Source organism: Coturnix japonica, chromosome 11, assembly GCF_001577835.2.
Source record: "Coturnix japonica isolate 7356 chromosome 11, Coturnix japonica 2.1, whole genome shotgun sequence".
NCBI classification, from domain to species: domain Eukaryota; kingdom Metazoa; phylum Chordata; class Aves; order Galliformes; family Phasianidae; genus Coturnix; species Coturnix japonica.
The window spans coordinates 1,026,762-1,045,855 of NC_029526.1; the positions used below are offsets into that span (position 1 = coordinate 1,026,762).

The window sequence follows — 19,094 nt, forward strand, 5'->3', positions numbered from 1 at the left end:
GGTGCTACTTTTCCTCTGAATCTGGATGCTCACTTTCACCATACAGAGGAACACTTCATTTCCTGCAGCGTGATGCAAATCTGCCCTTGCTAAGTGCCCTGCTGGTCATGTAGACCATCAGGCAGACACACTGGGAAACCTCTCCAGGGGCAAAGCCCACATGGGTTCCCTTACTGGGGACTCAAAAAGCTGCTGGAGGGCTGGGTGTTTGGGGGTGACAGCCGCCCTATGGGTGTATAGCACAGGAGAAAACCAGGGGACCTTCCTGGGTACAGAGAGACAGAGCTCACCTCTGATATTCCTGGGCAGATCCATGCAGATCCTGGGAAAGCTCCCTTCCCCTTTCAGAGTGATGGTTTCTGGTTCCAGGTGCCCCACTTGGATCTGGAAAGTCCTGCAGAAGGCTCCAGGCACGCCTGGTAAGTAGGAGACTTTCATCACCTGCTCCTGGCCAGGTCCAACATAACCCTGCAGAGAGTGCGAGAAGGAACAGGTAGGGCACCAAAGACAGATAGTGAGTGACATACAGGAGCAGAGAGGGGAAAGCAGAAGTGCCAGGGCTGATGCTGTTGTAAGTCTCAGCTGCGACTTCGAAAGCTCACAGCAAGAGGGCATCAGCGTGTCATCCTTGTAGGATGCCCGGCACTCCTTTCCTCCTTGCCCCACTCACTGCCCCACAAAGCTCTGCAGGAGCAAGGGACCTGCACCAGGGCTGCCCATCTCTAGCGAAGGAGCTTCATGCCCTATCTAGGAAGCAAGAGCAGCCCTTCTCTGCCCCACAGGGCCAGGGGTCGTTGCCCATGCTGCCCTGTACTCACCGTGCTGGGCAGCACCAGGAGCACGCTGGGCAGAGAGCTGTCGCTGGGGCTCAGCACCCGGTACTGGAATCCCACCTTGCCACTGTTCTGTAGGGTGAGCTCTGCTTCAGCAAATTCATTAAACAGCTGTGGAGGGACAGAAGATGGGCACTGAGTCTTCTAAGGTGGGATAATGTGAATGTGGGGAAGCCACAGCTGCAGGGCATAGGAACATGTATCTGGGGTGGCTTGCAAGTATCTCCTTGGGTCTCTGCTTGTAGGAGCTGGATGTCCTAAGGACGTGTTCCTTGGCAGACCATCCCCTTTCTGCCCAGTGCTAGAAACCTTGAGGAGGAACTCCCAGCTCAGGAGACTGGAACGGCCATAAGAACAACAGTTGTGATGCAAGATGTGCTACACAGATGTTGGAAGAGGGGTGGGGAAAGCTGTCCACCCAACACAACTGCTGGAAAGAGTCCTTAGACCTTGTTGTAAGATGAGGACCAGCCCCAAGAGACGCTGTGGTACCTGCAGCCCGCAGTTGATCTCTGTGACATCGAAGAGGTAGTTGATGACTGAGGCCTCCCCACTGAGCATCACCTGGTAGGTCGGACCTCCCTCCACCTCACACAGAGCTGTGATGTGGACCACCATGTTGGCATGGCCAAAGAAGGTGAAGGTGACCTGCTGGCTCTCTCCTGGCTGCAGCTCACCATAGAGTGGCAGGATGTCAAAAACCTGGAGGAAGGGAAGGTTGGGGTAGGAAGCATCAAGGTTAATGAAGAAGAGCCACCCAGCCCCAGGGTGAGGCTGGAGCTCTGGCTTGGAGTGAAGGAACATGACTGCAGGTGCACTCAGACACACAAAATCATCCTAACCTCTTCTGCAGCCATCCTGCTTTTCAGCAGAGGGACCACAGGGAAATCTCCTCCCATACTCACTAATTAATGCTTTCATTAATACATTACATTAGCATAATTTGGGAGGTCTCTTGGCAGCTATGCATTCTCTCTGCAGCAGATCATGCTTTTAGAATCTTTAACTGCCTTTGGAGAACCATGAGACTGGGAGATGAGAGTCCTGCAGCTGGGGGAGGGCTCCAGCTCAGCCCACATGGCTCATTGTCCTTTTCACTCCTAGGCACTAACACACTGCCGCAGAAACTTCCTACAGTCTACTTGATTAATGCCAAGAGGATGAACAATACCCACTCGATTAATGCCAACAGGGTGAATAATGCCCACAGGTGTGGTCCTTGTTCAGCCCTACAACACATCCTGCATGGCCTCTCCCAGGGCTGGTTGCTCCATCAGCACTGCACCATGCTGTGCTCGGAGGGATGTAAGACCTGCTTGCCACACTGCAATGTGGAAGCCAGACCAAGGAGACAGCTCTTACCTCCTCCACACCCAAAGCAAGGGGCTCGTTCTCCACAAACTGCATTGGTTCCTTGGTCTCCACCAGGCTCGGAGCCTCTGCAGCACTCTGCAGGTCCTTGACAGCAGGTGGTAGCAACTGGAAAAAGAGCACCAGGAGCTGCAGCAGAAGCAGCTGCTCAGGGAGAGACCACTCTCAGGAGTTGGACTTGATGGTTCTTGTGGGTTTCTTCCAACTTGGGATATTCTATTACTCCATGACTCTGTACTGCCACATCCACATTCCCATCCAACCTATGCAGGCTCTTCTCTGTTGGTTTGGAGAATCATAGAATATCCTGAGTTGGAAGAGATCCACAAAGATCACAGAGCCAGAGTTGGACTCAATGATACTTCTGGGTCTCTTCCAACCTGGGATATTCTGTGAACCAACAGTGACATCCTCCTATGATTATCTCAATGGATAAGGAAGAACCTCATCAAGCTGGAAACAGCTGAGACAGAATCCAGGCACCAATCAAACATGGGCCATCCCTGCTGTCAGCTCAGTGTGGGTCTGAGCCCATCCACAACTGATGCCCCAAACCTGGACAGGTGAGATTCTCTGTGACTAAAAAAGGGACCCAGCTGCAAGAAAAGAATACCAAAAACTGAAAAACAAGGACCTTGGGAAGTCATTGACAGACCTTCAGGTGCTGCTTAGGTTTCATCTCATCTGCTCCCCAGTGCCAGAGAACACAGAGATCTCCACTGGAGTGATCTTTTTGAATGGCCCCCTCCTGGCCAAGGCAGCTGAGATGCTGCTTCAGTGGTACTGAACCTCAAAAATGCCCTCAAAAGAAGAGAGCTTGTCCTTGGGGTTCTGATCCCTGTTTATAGAGGAAGGCTTTGTAATTGGTCTTGAAGTTGAGGAATATGTGCTTCTTAATTAGAAGAAGTGTTTTGTGCTGCAGTCTTGACTTCAGTAGAAGCTGCAAGAGTATTTAGGGGACATCCTTAGATCCAATTAGAGGCTCCATCTCCCCCAGCAGATAAAACACAGAGGAGGGCTGAGTATTCTCACATCCCCTTTTCTTCTCAGGAAGAGATGGCAAAACTTGGCCATTTTCAGTACTCTGCAAAAAGGCTTTTTGCCCTCATAGAGTTTATCCTTTGTCAACAAGCAGTTACAAATCTTTCAGCTATCGACCACTGCTGCTCACTTCGGCAATGTAGGACTCTGAGCACAGCTCCCCGTTCTCCTTCCTAACCTACAAAAGGAGCTCCAAGGGGATTACTTCCCTCCAGCCCCCCCAAGAACCTCTCCAAACCCACCATCCTCAAAGTCCTTCTGCACAACACATACACCACCACGCATTCCAAAAGATGTTAGTCATGCTCTTCTAAGCTTACAACCTCCCTTCTCCCCAGAAAGGCTATACAGATATTGCCTAAATACAGCAAGACAAGCAGAAGATCAAACTGCAGTACAGATCTGAGGCAGTTTTGGATCCTGCTTAGGCACATCCACTTGGATTTCCCTGGTTTACTTGTGAATACGTGACAGCAAAGCTGGAAATCAAAAAGACTGCATGCTTCTAACTCAGCATTTAGCCACGCTGTTCTGTGCAGCCACAGGGTATCATTACTTCTGGCTAAGAAAATACATGTGGACTCGCAATGTTAACACAGCTGATATTAGGATGCAAGCAGGCACAGCACTTCTCCTTGAACTTCATGCTCATTTTGGCGTTTCCTGACCCCACCACCACCAGGATCAGCCTCCAAAGCACATCAACTGTCAGCAAAGCCATTCCTAAAGCTGGATGACTGCAGATTGTCTGCCACCCCTTGTTATGGGAAAGCACCCATCTGCTCCGTGGCTGTCAATGCAGCATCCAAGCAGGAGGTCTACAGGAGATTCTACCTGAGTCTCCGGGGACCCATATGCATCTGCTGGCTCTGAGGCAGGTTCTACTGCTGCTCCCACCACTTGGGCTGCCTCCTTCATGTCCATATCATGGCCGCTGCTGTCTGCTGATGCCAAGGACTCCATCGAGGCTCCCTCTTCTTTCTTTGGTTGGGGGTTGATGAAATACTTAGGTACCGGAGGACTGAATCTAGAACAGAGAATACATCTGAACAGGGACCTGCAGTGGGAATCCTGCATGGGATGGATGAGTTGTGTGGCCCCTCAGTAGGATGAGGCTGATGGAAGCCACTGCGGATAGGCTCAGCTCTGTGCCTGGAACGAGGACAGAGCCAAACAGCCATGCTAAGTACTTTAGGGGAAGGAGGCATTGGCTGTTTTTAACCAAGGGCCAAACATAGGCCTTTGAAGCAGCCTTGGGTGCTTCACTCCTAGCTGGGAATTTGGTACCTTCCCTTAACAATACACTCTGCAGTGGGTACTCATGGCTCACCAAGCTCTCCAGCCAACATCCACCTTAGCGAGGGAGAATAACCACAGCTTGGAACTGCTTGAGATAAATACTATGAGGTTAATAACTCCTGAGGAGAGGTAAAGCCCTGAGATGGAAAATCCATAACCATTTATTAAATTACCCCTGGTTCTACAGAATGGTTTGAGGCAACTTCGCGGCACCGCAGCGCCTCGACAACAGCAATATTTCTCATGCTGAAGTAGAAGCTCTCTGGGACTCCAGAAGGTGATGTGATCATTGAGTACAGCTGCAAGCAGCCAGGGACCACTTCAAGGGGGAAAGTCTGGAAATGGGAGCAGTAAGAGCAAGACAAAAGGGAAGGGATCCCAACAAGCCAATGGGTCAACGAGAGCTGCTGTGCTTCTGCTTGCAGGGACATGAAATCTCCCCAAGGTGAGGTCTTAGGAAAGCAGAAGGAAGAGGGAGGTGATCTGGGGTCCATCTCACCCAGCCCTGTTGCACTCCAACAGTGCAGTTCAAACCTCCCCAGAGTGAAGAGTGGAGATGGGAGCAGGGTTGGATGGCCATTGGGAGGGAGGAAGGAGGCCCTGCCTCTGAGATGCCAGAAATACGCCTGCCTGTGAGCCTGCTGGGGACACAGCTTCACACCGCTTTCCACACCCTCCTCCCAAAATAGAGGAGCTAGAAATCACACTGCTGCTGCCAACCTGATGTGATGATGTGGGCTGAGCAAGAGCCATCAGCACCAGGACAGTCACCCAAACTTCATCTTGCCACTGCAGCTGGCTGGATGCAAGCAGTCTCTGCTTTGAGAATGAGCATTCCTCCTCCTCACAGAGCACTGGAGCAGCAAGAGAGGAGACCCCGGCCCCAGAGACTGCAGGATGATGCTCCCACATTCACCTCCTGCAGGTGAAATCACTTGAAACCTCGACTGACCCATCACTTTCCATCAGAAAAATCACCTTTACCTCTCATCCCTGTGGAGCTACCAAAGCCCCAGATCTGCTGCGCCGGGGGGCTTGTAAGCTGAGACACAGCAGGCCCATGACAACACTAGGGAGGAAGGGGTACAAGCTCCTGTCCCTAATGTGAGCCTCCCCAGGACATGGCAAACATGTGCATTTCAGACATAACTTTTTGCTTCCTCTCTCCTCTGGAAGCTGACAGAGCACCGCTGTCAGATTTTTGCCTTGCACTGTTTTTCACTGTCTCTGTTTTCCATTTCTTCCTTGTTATAAAACTACCACCAAACAAAGGCCCCATCAAGCACAAGGGATTGTTTTTGTCAGTAACGAGTCAGGAACCTGGCTGGCAGGGTCCCTGCAGTGCAGCCTGCTGGGGGGACACGGCAGGAGGGAGGGCAGGGAAACAAGAAGTTATTAATGCCACAGAAGACCCACTTGGGAGGAGAAAGGCTCCTTGTTTGTTCAAAGTAAATTGGCAGACAAAATCCTGGGTAGAAAAGAGGGAGACGCTTCCTAACTCAACAAACCCAAAGGATTTGCTGGCAATGCATTGCTCTGGGTTCATAGACATGATGTTCCCACTGCAGAGGCATCAGATCAAGGCAGACAGCAGGTCTGATAGGTGCCACAGCTGTGCGGATGGTTTGTGCTGGAGCACGGACTACATGGAGCTGCTTGGTAAGGTTTGTGTCCCTGGGTCTCAAACAGGGGCAGGGACAAAGGGGTCATGCAGGAATAGAAGAGCTTAGAAGGAGCCATGCGTTGTTGCTTGCTCCCATAAAGAAGAAAACTTTGGACAACAGCTGAGCATAGTGTTGAGCCTTTGGCAGTAGCAGGAAGAATGCATTTGTCACAGATGTCTCTGGTTATTCTGCAGATGTCTTGTACAACCTGTGGATGCAATGCTTTCCTTTTCGACCAAGGAGCTATGTACTTCCCTTGGAAAGGGGCACAAGTCAGTCCCTGTGGAAGAAACCTTAAAGATAAGAAACCTTAAAGATAAGAAATGCTCTGCCTGAATTTGGCTATGCCCCTTGCAGGGTGGAAATGGATCCCAACGCAGCAGAAAACATAGCAGTGCAGTGCTTAACGCAACTTGGAGTTATCAAAGGTGCAAGAGAAGGGGAGAAACTGACCTCAGCCTGTCCATGCTCTGTACTATAGGGGAAGAGGAATCATGAGAGATTTGTGGCTCAGCAGTGTTGGAAAAGAGGCACAGTTGGCATGACCTGGGCACACCCAACCACAATAATGCTTTCAACAGCTAGAAGAAAAATAATAATAATCCAGGCATAGTCTTGTGCACACAGAGAAACAACATGTTTATCTCCTGGTGAAGATAAATATGTGTTTCTGATTGATGCTGGGAGCCTCTGATGATGGGCTCCAGCAAGGTATGATGTATGGATGGTTAAATTCCATCAGTCTCACCTTCATGGGACCTGATGTTTGATTCTCCCCATGCCAGGCTGAGTTAGTTTGATCTGATAATTTAGAATACCAACGGTGCTTAATATGGACTAGAAATAATATCTGACATGCTGCCCTTCTGCTGGGCTCTTAATGAGCAATTTGAGGTGTTAATAGCTTGGAGACTGTCTTCATTTCCAGCTCTGCCACGGAGAGTCACATGGTGTCTGCTGAGGGACCCAGGGAGAGTATATTAATGCTTAATTAAGATGCAGAGCAGAAATGGGAGCTGTCGTAACATCCTCCTCACTAACAAGACAGCAAAGGATCTAATGCCCAAGACCAACGAAGCATGGGCTGCCATGCTGCCCAGTGCTGGAACTCCTTGGTGCTGCTCGGCCAATGGAGCTGGGTGACTCAGCATCCTCTGCAAGAGCCACTGCCCGCAGGCTCAGGTCCAGCAAAGCCAATTTAGGTGGGGACAGGGTGATTAAAAACCAGAAAATAAAACAACTCAGCTCTCACATTTCCAAAAACTCAAAGGGGTTCTAAATAATAAGAGTAAAGATAAACAGGCAACCGGCCAACAAGTGGCCCCAGAGGAAATTAATTCCACACAGGCTTTGGTGTAATGTGCTTGTTTCTCTGTTATTATAAAATATAAGCATTGTTCTATCATCAAAATTAGATTCTCCCTTTAGCTTGTAATTAAACCTTAATCTAATTTGCCAGGAGATGACAGCGGCCTCCAAGCAACGATTACAGTCCTGCTCCCCTCCTGCCTGCCTACCTCATTCTGCATTACTGGAAACCTTTAGGGTCCACTCCTAAAGGTGCCATGCATCAAGGTCTGCTGTTACTTGGTCAGACCCAGCTGAGAACAGGCTGCTCAGAGCCCAAATCCTCCTCCCCTGAGCCCTCCACACAGCCACAGCTAATTTCCAGTCCCCAGCAGGTCTCCTGCTGTGAACCAGATCCAGTTCTCCAAACAAAGCTGCTTATTGATGATCTGTATTATTTAGAAGAGCGGCACTTCAATGCACAGTGGTTAACTTTCCTAGGGCATTATGGAAAAACCATTTGCTGCTGTAATTAAAACCATCCAGACTAGACTTTTGTACTACGCAGAGAGGCCACAGCAGGAAGAACGGCTGGAAATGTGCTTATAGATGTGCTCCAGCCTGACTGCAAAACAGCTCTTGGGCTGGGAATCAAAGTCCCCCTGCTCCCTGGGGACACCAGTTTAGTGGGCAATATAGGTGGTAGGTCATAGAATCATGAAATGGCCTGGGATGAAAAAGACCATAATGATCAACTGGTTCCTACCCCCCTGCTATGTGCAGGGTCGCCAACCACCATACCAGGCTGCCCAGAGCCACATCCAGCCTGGAAGAACAGTTGAACTTGATGATGGTCTTTTTCCAACCTTAATGACTTTACGAGGTAAGAAAGTGAGGTTCTGGGATATGGATTAAGGTTGAAGTGTTGTAGGTTCCTACAGTCCCCAGTTGCAGCTGTAGGACAGGTCGTGCCCCTCCCAGCCTCAGACTGGTGCAGGTCACCTCCTCCCTGAGCACTCACCCTGACCGCAGCCAGTAGGTGACATTTCCAGACAGGAGAGCTGAAAGCAATTTATCAGATGGCAAGCAGACAGACTTGGGCTCTGCAAATTACAGACAGGACACGAGGAAGGAGAAAAGGGCAAGGCACGTACCTCATCTGGCTCACATGACTGCCTGCCAGGAACGACCAGCGGTACCGCACGAGCAGCGGGCTGCAGTTGGTCACCTCAACGTAACGCACGTCCTCGGTGTCATTCAAGATGCAGCCAAAGTCCACGGTCATGGTCTCCATGTGAAGGTTTGGGAAGTAGACTTCCCCCCGAATGGCAACGTGCTCCTCAAGAGGGTGCTCAAGAAATCGTATATTCAGAGTCCGCTCTGCTACCCGGATGTTTAAACCCTCTTCATAGTCAGGGTTAAATCTGATGGTGAGGTGATGTTCCTCCCCAGTGTTCAGCTTTAGTGGCTGCAAGGAGATGAGATATTAAGGCCAGGCTCGATGGGGCCTTGGCCAACCTGACCTAGCGCTTAATCCTGTTGGCAACCATGCCCATGGCAGGCGTTGGAACCAAGTGGTCTTTGTGGTCCCTTCCAACCCAAGCCATTCCATAATTCTGTGTAAATCAGTGTGATGAAGTACTGGTCTGCTGAGCCCTAGACCTGAGCAAGCTACATGCCAAAACCACATGGGCACTATGGTAAGTCCTAGCTCCTGAAGTGCTCCTTCATCCTTATACTCAGAACACATGCAATAGCACTGCAGCCTCAGGCTTGCAGCAGAGAGGGAAAATCCAAATTTACTCATAAGAAAGGCAGCACATTTCTTACAACAGCTCAATTCAAACGTGGTTTCGCTCAGGCCAGGCTGCTGCTGACCCAAAGACCAAACATCTCCAACTCCTTAAGCTGCACCACGAAGCCTGGGCTGCTCACCTTGGTGTCCACGGAGAGAGGCTGCTGTGCTGCGTTGCAGAGTGAGAAGGGCTGCTCCACGCGCAGCACCACACTGAGCGGCAGGGAGGAGATGTTCTTCAAGCACAGAGGTTCGTGCTGAGCAGTTAGGACATCACTGGGTTGCTACAGAGACAACAAATGGAGGAGGAGTGGCCATGGGCCCCCTTCCCTTTCTGCCGCATTGCACATTTTTCAACCTCTGAATTGCAGGTCTCTCTATTGACCGCTCTAATTGCTTTTCACTCTTTTAGAAAGATTTTCTCAAAGTTTATCAAACATCTTTCTTTTTCAGAAGCCACAGCATCCTGCAGGGGACTGGAGACATCAGTCTCTTACAGAGGAAAGCAATGGGACCCAAGAGGAGGCGGCTGCTTCTACAAAGCCAATCCACATCATACAACTCCAGCTTTGGGCTGAGAGGTGCAAGGCTCATTTCTACTTGTGTAAGTCAGTGTTTGGGAAATGAGCTCTACACGCATTGCTCTTTGCCATCTGCCATGCCATTGTGCTCGGTAAATGGAAAGCACACATTGAACAGAGTGTGGGCACCAGGGAAGAGTGAAAAGCTTCTCATTAAATCTGAGCTGCCCGCAGGATCGTGAGCTACACCGAGAGCCAGGGAGCTGGAAGAGAGACCTGGAAACACCAACAGTAAATAATTAACTGTTTTCTCTTTTTCAGACACCCTGTGGGAGAGGGAAGGATGATGCAGGAGGCAGGAGTTGAGAGACCAAAGGGCACCTGCTTTGCGTTGCTGTTATCGTCAGTGCAACTGAGGGATGTCTGCGGATTCTCTGAAGGAAAATAAGAGAAATGCAAAGAGAGCCAACATCTCTACCAACTGCAGAGAGAGTGGCAGGGGGACAAGAGACCATGACAGCTTTTCCTTGTCAATCTGAGCTGCTGACAGCACTCTCAGTTTTCTCAGCCTCCCTACAGGACCTGTGTTCAGACTTTGGTGTGCCACAGGGGATTCTTCAGAACCCTCCTTTAAACTGAGTACAGAAACAACAATGCCTCTCAACAAGCAGCCCCAATACGACACTGCTGGGGAGCTGTAATCCCAGCATTACGTGGGTGAGGAAGCAAGGGATGGTTCTTGTTCAAATCAATAACCAAAGCTCCATGGTCTCGGAGAAGACTTAACTTTGTTAACACAGGCACACACCCTGAATGCTTTAGGTCAGCAGCTCTACCACTGAGCACGAGGACACAACCCAGACACTTACCTTCTCCACCCGGAAAGTGATTTCCCTAGAGGAGAGCTGCAGGACAGGGGCAATGAACTCACATGTGACATCCACCTGCATGATCTGAGTCTTCACTATCTTGCTGCCTATGATGGCATGGCACAGCAGCCGCTCTGTCACCACCTGCAATGCCACAGTCCCCCATGAGCCCCATGGCTGAGCATAACCCTTACAGAAAGCAGTAGGACATCACTACAAAAAATAACCGCACTAAGGGAAAAGAGGGCCCAAAGCCAATGGGCCTTCCCTTGGAAGCTTAGAGGAAAGGATACGAAGGCGAAACCCATGTAACAAGGCATTTCAGGTGGCAGCCCTCTGCCCAAGCTAAGTGCTCTTACACTTCAACTTCTGGTTCCTCCTGTGGTATCACTTCTCCACATCCCCCTCTCACTCCCAGTGTAGCCCCACAAGTTAGCTCCACACAAGCAAGGTGAGAACCTTCCCAGGGGCTTGACCTTGGACATAGGACCCCCAGCCAAGCTCACAGATCCCCATTCATCTTTCAAAGAATCACAGAATGGTCTGGGTTGAGAACGACCATAACAATCATCTAGTTTCAACACCCTCTTTCTCCAGTGCCCTGGTCTTTGTATTTCCTCCCTGGTTCCTTTTCTCTCTCTCAAACAGTCTCCTAGAGCTCAGAACTACAAAGTGATATGCCTGGAGAGTCCCACCACATGAGTTATTACATCTTCCTCCACTACTACACTCAAACACCTTTCAAAACTGGTGTCACTGTGGGCACGGTGCACATTCACCACTGCTCACTGGCTGCTTCTTCCCTAAACAACTCCCTTCCAACCCAAGCCATTCTGCAGCCCTCTGAACTGGGCTTCCCCTGGTAAAAGAGGCCCATGCAGTGATCCCATTAACACCCCAAACTGCAGCTCATGGGTGCACAGCCCTGCTGGCAGACCAACTGCCTAAGGGACAGCAGGGCTGGTGTGGAAATATTGACACAAGCCCCAGCTGTCAATGGTAACGATCCCTGGGAGCAGATCCCCACATGGAGAATGTCCTCCTGTGATCACTAGGGCTGACACACACCGTGTTCATTTTTCTCCTCTGCATCTTGGTGCCAGACAAGCCCTCTGCCTGTGTTAGTGCATGGAGGAAAAATGCTGCTGCTCCCAGACACTGCCCCCTCTGCAGGTGTTATGGATGCTTCTCCCCGATGTATCACCTTGCCTTTTTTGTGTTTCATTATTATTTACTTACTTACTAATCTCTCCGAGCTTACTTCTTTTTTCTGCCCTTCGCTTCTGCCTCAGCATGGGATGCCTTATCACCTTATCACCTGCCATTTGCCCCCTAAAGTAGCCCATATTTTGATATCAGCAAGATTGCTTTATGGTAGCTATAGAAACAAGAAAAGCCTTAGCAACTGATGGTGGCCAGCAAGGAAAGCAACTGATGCTGCCATGGTAACTTGTGGCATTTAAACACTTCTTGAAGACAAATGCTCATTTTCTCCACTAAGAGCCAAGGGGCGCTGAGATCATGGGATGTAACCTGATGGGAAGGGTTCAGTCCCAAACTCAACCTCACCCTTGGGGTGCTGGAGAAGCCTTCCAGTATCATCTCCATCGTCCTGCCCGGTATCAGCTCCATCCTCAGTGGCCAAAGTCTGAACACGGGGCCCTTGGGGGAGCTGTCCTTGGTGCCACCCACGGATGGAAGGCGATCGTGCTGGCGGAATGGAGCAAAGCCTTCTGTGGTCCAGTAGAGCTGGTGGGTGCGCCTTCCCTTGTTTGTTATCTTGAAGTGATAAGAGCAGGAACTCATGCTGGAAGAGAAACAGAGACAGAAAGTGCCAGGGAAGCTGGGATTTCCCAGTAGTCACCCAGCTTCAGTACTCTACTGGCTGTCCCATGTTTATCAGTCTGTGTGACCAAAGCTCATCCAGTTCAACTGCTGACCCATCACCACCACGTCCACTAATTTTGGGGCACCACACTCACTGTATTTTTCCAAGGTGCTTCCCCCAGAAACCCTCACCGCCCCCAGCAGATCACCATCCTGTGCCCTGGTGCTGAACTTTGGGATGATAAATGGGACGTGGTACATGGGGTCAATGAAAGTTCTCCTGGTACAAGCACAGTAGCAAGAGCCAGTCTGTTTGCAGAGGGGACCAGCAGGGGGTAACTAACTAGAGCGAGACATAAACCTAAAAGCATTCAATGGAAATTGATTCTTTCACGTAAAGAAATAATAACTTTGGGCAAGGCTGGAGTAACTCTTTTACCCTTTATTTTACCCATTATAAATCTCAGTTTGCCCAGGGAATGAACGATTCCAGAAGAGTTTAAAACCAGCACAAAGCACGTGTCCACTGTAAGGAGCTAAATACTAACACAGAAGGCAACAAGTCTTTGAAACAGACTGCGGAAGTGTTTGCTGTGTAAGAACTCAGCACGAGATGCTGTGCAGAGTCCCTGGAGGGACAAACCTCCTGCGTCAGAGCAGCAGGACCACAGCCCTGAGAAGCTCAGCTGGTGCATGGGCTCTTTGTAAGGACCTGCCTTCCTCTCCTGCTTGTAAGACATGGAACCCCCCAAGCTTCGAGATGAGCCCTCTCAATTAACAATTTATCCTGCCCAATATCAGCAGGCTTTTCCTCTCACTTTCAGGGTTGTTTATAGAACATGGCCCCCATGCCCATGGGACATACCTGTCCCCAGCCACCATCCCACACCCTGGGATTCCACAGCTGTGATGGAAAAGATGGCAGGAAAAATAGCAACAAATACAAAAATACAGGCAGGAGAAACAAGGGAAAACTACACCTAATAACGAGAAGCTCAGTAGGGAAAGACAAGTGAGCTGATCAAGGGCAAAGAAATTCTACTGCTCCTCCAGTACCGCCAGGCAGAGGAGAAATAAAACAGCATCATTAATTTCATCAAGGAGTTGCTAACAAGCTACCACCAGGTTTTACTCTGTCGTGAACCAATACTCCATACTGAGTGAAAAAGCAAGCAACGTTATTGCAAAGGGAAATATGTTTATATTGGTAATGTAGCGTTTTTCAGCCAGAGGCTTCCGGGACCTGCTGTTTTGCTCCAGATCTCTATTTGACAAAGTGAGGAAATAAATGCATTATAACTAAGGGCAATTCAGCAACAAGTTAGCAACTGTTTTGCACTGTGGTTGCTTCTGAGGGCGAGTGCTTAATGCCTTTCAAATGGCTTTAAGGCATTTCTAAAGGAATTCCTATCAGTGAAACATTGCTGGGACCTCAAGAGAAAGGATTGACCTGAAGGACCGGAACACATCCCTGAGCCCCTACCTGAAGTGTGGCCCCAGGTCAAGCTCTGGTGCAAAGGGTTTATCAGTGACGATGGTGGTGCCGATGCCAACAGCCTGGACGGGGATCACGTAGGAGCTGCTGTTCTCTATGAAGATGTTCAGATTGTCCTGGAATTTCTGGGTGTCGTCCAGGTTGGCTATGACAGCCAGTGACACTTCAGACTCGGGGGGGATGATGCCTTGCTTGGGTTCAACCCTCCAGCATGAATCTTCTCTATCCTGCAAGAGGAGCAGGATCAACTCAGGGTGGGAGCAACAGAGATTTGTGTGCAGGGAAAGGGAAGGCTGAAGGTACAGGAGTAAAAGACACAGTAAATTTCACAAAATCTAAGCTGTGCTGTCTAGAAACACCAATTATGCAGAGGTTTGTGCAACTTGGATTTTACCTCTCTGGTAAGAGGATCCCCTTCACTGACCCAATTTTGAACAGTCCAAGGGACGCCAAACAATCTGGCCTTGAATGTCTCCAGGGATGGGGCACCCATAGCTTCTCTGTGCAACCTGTTTCAGCCTCATGTGGGTGACACCACGAACTCCCTTCCTGCCCCCACTCCCCTTGCTACTGTGCTTCCACCAGCCAGAGAACACGTCCAAACCAACCAGCGGGTGTGAGATCTTCATTGACATTAAAGTACAGCTTTTCCTCTGATTTGTGCTGACATAGGGTAGCTCACTTGAAAAGGAGACCTGATAGCTCTGCTCCAGAGGTGAATCTGCAAGTTTGCTACATGACAAAGCTCATTCATCAAAGCCTGGCAGCAATTTGCGTCCAAGAAACTCTTGCTGAGAAATAGTGATAGGCTGTCTGGATGGAGACAGGCTCTGAATTCCCAGTGCAAACCCACTGTGCTCCTCAGGGGGAGGAGGATATGCAGGATGCCTTTGTTCCTGCATTAGGGCTTGGATGTGAAGGGCAGCACCCAGCAGGAGACCCACCAGGACCAACAGGTTGTGCTGGGACACCTCCATGTGGGTTTGTAGGACAGCTCCTGCCTGCACCATCCAAATTTCCCCCATGGAGCAGAAATCCCTTGGAACTCCAAATCTCTCAGAGCTGGAAGTGAGTGGTCCCATCTATACGAACTCCTCAGTCTAAGGTCTGACTTCTGAGAACATCCCTGCTTCTTGCTTTTCCCTAAGTGCTCTGGGAAACAATGCAATTGCTGTAATGCACTGAATAGACAAAGACAGTGGCTATTTTTGTCCCTGTAGGAGCTTGCATTATTGGACATCAGAGTTCCTGAATGCTAAGCAAGGGTTGGGATCAATCATTTATAATCAAGAAGCTTAGCACTGAGATCATTAGCTCCTCACAGGACAGACTTCCATTGAGAGTAAGAGCTGCCAAAATCTGTCTGTAATGAGCACCAGCAAGTATGGGAGATGGATGACAGCTCTCAAGGAACGACAGGGGAACCACCACACTAATCACAGCCAGTTAATTAAGGGTTCTGGTCCTTCTGGCCATGCACAAGTCCAAGGGGAAGCAGAACTCAATAGTCAGAATGCAGCTGTCCTCCTCCCCAAGCAGCATTTCTCTAAGGCAAGTCAACTGAGCAGGGACAGGCTGATGCTTTTTACCTGGGATCTCTGCCAGGCAGAGCTGTGATGCTGCAGAATAGTCACTCTTGACTGCGAAGATCTGGTCAGACACTGGAACAGGGAAGTGGTGGAGTGCCCATCCCTGGAGGTGCCCAAGAACCACAGAGATGTGGCACTGAGGGTCACGGTTAGTAGGCATGGTGGGAGTGGGCTGGGATTGGCCTTTATTCTATGTGGGTTCTAACTGCTTGGAGATGTCTGATGCCCAGGAACTGATGGGGCAGCCAATTCCCATGGGCAGCCAGGCTCCTGGCACCACAGCAACCCCATCTTCCCAGCAGAAACACCAGGAAAAACCCTCAGCAACCACAAGTCCTCCAGCATTGCACCAACTCCACAAAGGGCAGCAAAGAGATGGCAGGTGGGACTACTTGGGTCCAGCTTCAGACCCAATGCACCACCAAGGGGATATTCTACAATAAATTTAAAAGAGTAATCAAAACTGATTTGTGGGACTTGCTGCCACTGACTACAGAGCCTAATTTGTCATGGTTGGTTCAGCTGCCTGCCTCCATCTGCCTCCCCTGTCCCAGCTCGCCCCACCAGCACTCAGCCTTGGGGCTCACCACGCAGGACACAGCCGCAGCCTGGCTGCTGGCTGCCAAGCAGAACATTTAATAACCAACCCCTTTCACTGTCCTCTGGGAAAAGCACGCAGCTGAGTCACTCTTGCTTGTAGGAGCGTAACTGCCTTGAAGACTTCTCCACTTCTTTAATTTGGTTGGCCAATGAGAGCAGCAGAAAACTGTGAGTTAAGTTGCCCTAGATGAATAGAACGGCAGTTTCTTTGTTTACTGAAACACAGCAATTTTGAGAGGGCATGAATTCATGTAAGATACTGATGCAGTAAACACTCTTCCCTATGGCCAGGCTTCAGATGCCTTTCCCAAAGTCTCCTCCAAACCCTTCCTGCCCCTTCTCTGCAACCCACACCCTGAGGAGGACACAGCTTTTCTGCCATCCTCAGGAGACCATGGTACAACCCACTGCCAGCACAAGGCTGCAAGTTCCTGGCCATAGCTCATATTTGTGGCTGACGCCACATTTTGAGGCATGGTCTGCTACATGGAAATGGTCCCCCCAGCTTTGCTAAGACCAAAATCCAAGCCCCAGTGCCCAGCTAAGCCTCCTGTGCAGCGAAAGAAAGACTCCCACCCTCTTCAAAGCTCATTCTGCACAACGCCATATGGTATGCAATATCCCCTTGGCCAGTTTTAAGTCAACTGTCCCAACTCCCTCAGAGCTCCTTGGGCCCTTCACTGTGAATGGCCTTGGCTCTGTACAGCACTGCTTAGCAGCAACCAGAAACATTCAACATTGTATTATCAACACTGTTCTTCCCCTAGACTCAAAACATGACATCATACCAAACACTCTGAAGAAAACAATTCCATCCCTGCTGAAATTAAGATAGAAAGCCAACAGAGTTCTCCACCTCGATGCAAAGATTTGGAGATCTTTCTTTCAGTTCCAGCCTGTCTTGCCTCTCTCCTGGCTGACTCCAAAGCAGACCCCAAAGCAGGGATGTAGTTCATCTACATCTCAGCTTGCTCTTTTCACCCATAAATCAAGAAGAAAGCATGACTCAACAAGAACAGTGATTTGCACACAATGGGTACCACCAAGTGGGCAACACAGCCATCTCCGTTACAGCACTTCCTTCTCCTATTCTGAACAAGACACTTGCCTTATGCCTTCCTTGTCACTTCTCTTTGATTTAATCTCATTGTTTGTTAAGCTGCCAGTCCTGTAACACTGATGTGAAGCTTTCAATCAGTAGCTCACCCCTTTGAGTGGGGTCTGTGATCTATAAGCTTCACTTCCAGCAGCCACAGCTTCAAGATGAGCCATCAGATGGAAGGCAGGGAAAGGAGCTGCCCTGTGCAGTGTGCCAGCAGGAGATTGAAACAGCAGCCTTGGCATCCTGGAGAACATGGGGCTGGTGGATTTATCACCCAGCCCCATAAATTAAGGCACTGCGAGGCAGATACCCCCTGCAAACCCCACAGAGTACAGCTGCACAAGGAAGGAAGGAATTGCAATGGGATCGCAGCCACAGGTGCAAGCTATAACAAAACAGCTTGCAAAACCCTCCAAAAAAAAAGATATTTATAAACCAGCACCAGCCATCTGAGGTCACAGAATGCTTCGCTTTCTCTTTGAGATGATGATGTGGAAATACTGTATATGTAAGATCAAGACCCAGGCTGCTATAGATCAGTCACAATAGCTGGAATACAGCCCCGCAAACACTTACCATCTCTGTCCAGAATGATGCAGGGATGAAAGCCTGGTTGGAGAGGTGCAAAGTTTGGGAAGCATCTTGAAGAACTGGGATCCGGCCGAAATTTAGCTTACTTGGTTGTGCGTAGACAACTGGGCCTTCTCCAGTGTTCTCTAAATAGACTTGCTGCTCCAGGAAGCATGTAGAAAAGACCCCAGCAGAGAAAGAAAGATTAAAAAGATGAGACAGTACTTAGAGTGCTACTAGGCTGAGGGAGTGTTATGGCTGCTTGAAGCTTTTCACGTTGTAACAACACAAAAGACCCGGAGCAAGTGTAGGATTTGGGGTGGTCCCAACTGAAAGACAGAAGAGACCTTTACTAAGGAGAAGAACCCCAGCTTCTCTCTACTTGTTCACACTGGCCTTTGAATTGTATTTATGTTTACTCCTGGTGCTGTGGGAATAGCAGTCGTTAATTATCAGTTACATCATTCAGTATTTCTCTCCTTTGCCAGTCTGTCACCTGACAGTTTTGCTCTTGCAGAACTGGTACAGGCTGCAGATCCCTTTACCAGTCTGCCTTCTCACATCATTAAAACAATGAGAATTTACCCAGTCTTGCTGACTTTTACCCGTCCCAAAGACCCCAACAAGACTCAAATGCACAAAGCTCCCACTCTGACAAGATGCTGTGTGATTCACCAGAAGGCACAGAGAGGAATTCAGCCACAAATAAAAAACCCCATAACGTAAAACCTTTAATAATGTCTGACAGAGGGAAATGGCATTGACAGCTGTCAGAACCACTTCTCCACCTCAGCCAGTGCTCTCCTCTTGATAGGACGTGACTGTGTGCAATAAGAACCAGAAATCATGCACGGAGGCTGCACCTCAAAACCAGGGGCTGCTTGAGGAAGGAGGAGCTGGAAACCTGTTTAGCTCCAATTAGAGTGTGTGCAGTCATGATACGTCCTCACCAACAGGGGGCTCGTATTAATAAACACCCTTCATCCATAGATGTCTTGGAAAAGACATCCCAGTTCAGTAGAGTTGGAAGCACCCATGACACAGGCAGAGGGAGCTGTCCGAGGTTCCTCCTAAGGCTATAAAGACTTGAGTCGCGCCTTCTGCTGTTGGAACCAAGATGACAACAGCAAGTTCCTATTTGGCTTTGTGGGAGCACGCTGCGGTTGCTCTACTGAGGTTGGATTTGTATCATACGGTCCACTGGGCTGGGATGGGCCACCATGTATGCAGA

General features: G+C 49.6%; 1 protein-coding gene across 6 annotated transcripts in view; it reads right to left on the reverse strand.

The window, feature by feature from the left end:
- HYDIN (HYDIN axonemal central pair apparatus protein) overlaps nt 1-19,094 on the reverse strand; it is a 108,311-nt gene that overhangs the window by 32,030 nt on the left and 57,187 nt on the right. For all 6 annotated transcript variants that reach the window (XM_032447003.1, XM_015873865.2, XM_015873864.2 and 3 more), the window contains 11 exons: nt 17,870-18,022; nt 13,991-14,229; nt 12,250-12,487; nt 10,681-10,824; nt 9,431-9,574; nt 8,650-8,963; nt 4,080-4,272; nt 2,196-2,312; nt 1,326-1,535; nt 819-944; nt 291-468 (listed from right to left, as the gene is read on the reverse strand). In XM_032447003.1, the coding sequence (XP_032302894.1) occupies nt 291-468; nt 819-944; nt 1,326-1,535; nt 2,196-2,312; nt 4,080-4,272; nt 8,650-8,963; nt 9,431-9,574; nt 10,681-10,824; nt 12,250-12,487; nt 13,991-14,229; nt 17,870-18,022 (2,056 nt within the window). The remainder of the gene's footprint in view (nt 1-290; nt 469-818; nt 945-1,325; nt 1,536-2,195; nt 2,313-4,079; nt 4,273-8,649; nt 8,964-9,430; nt 9,575-10,680; nt 10,825-12,249; nt 12,488-13,990; nt 14,230-17,869; nt 18,023-19,094) is intronic.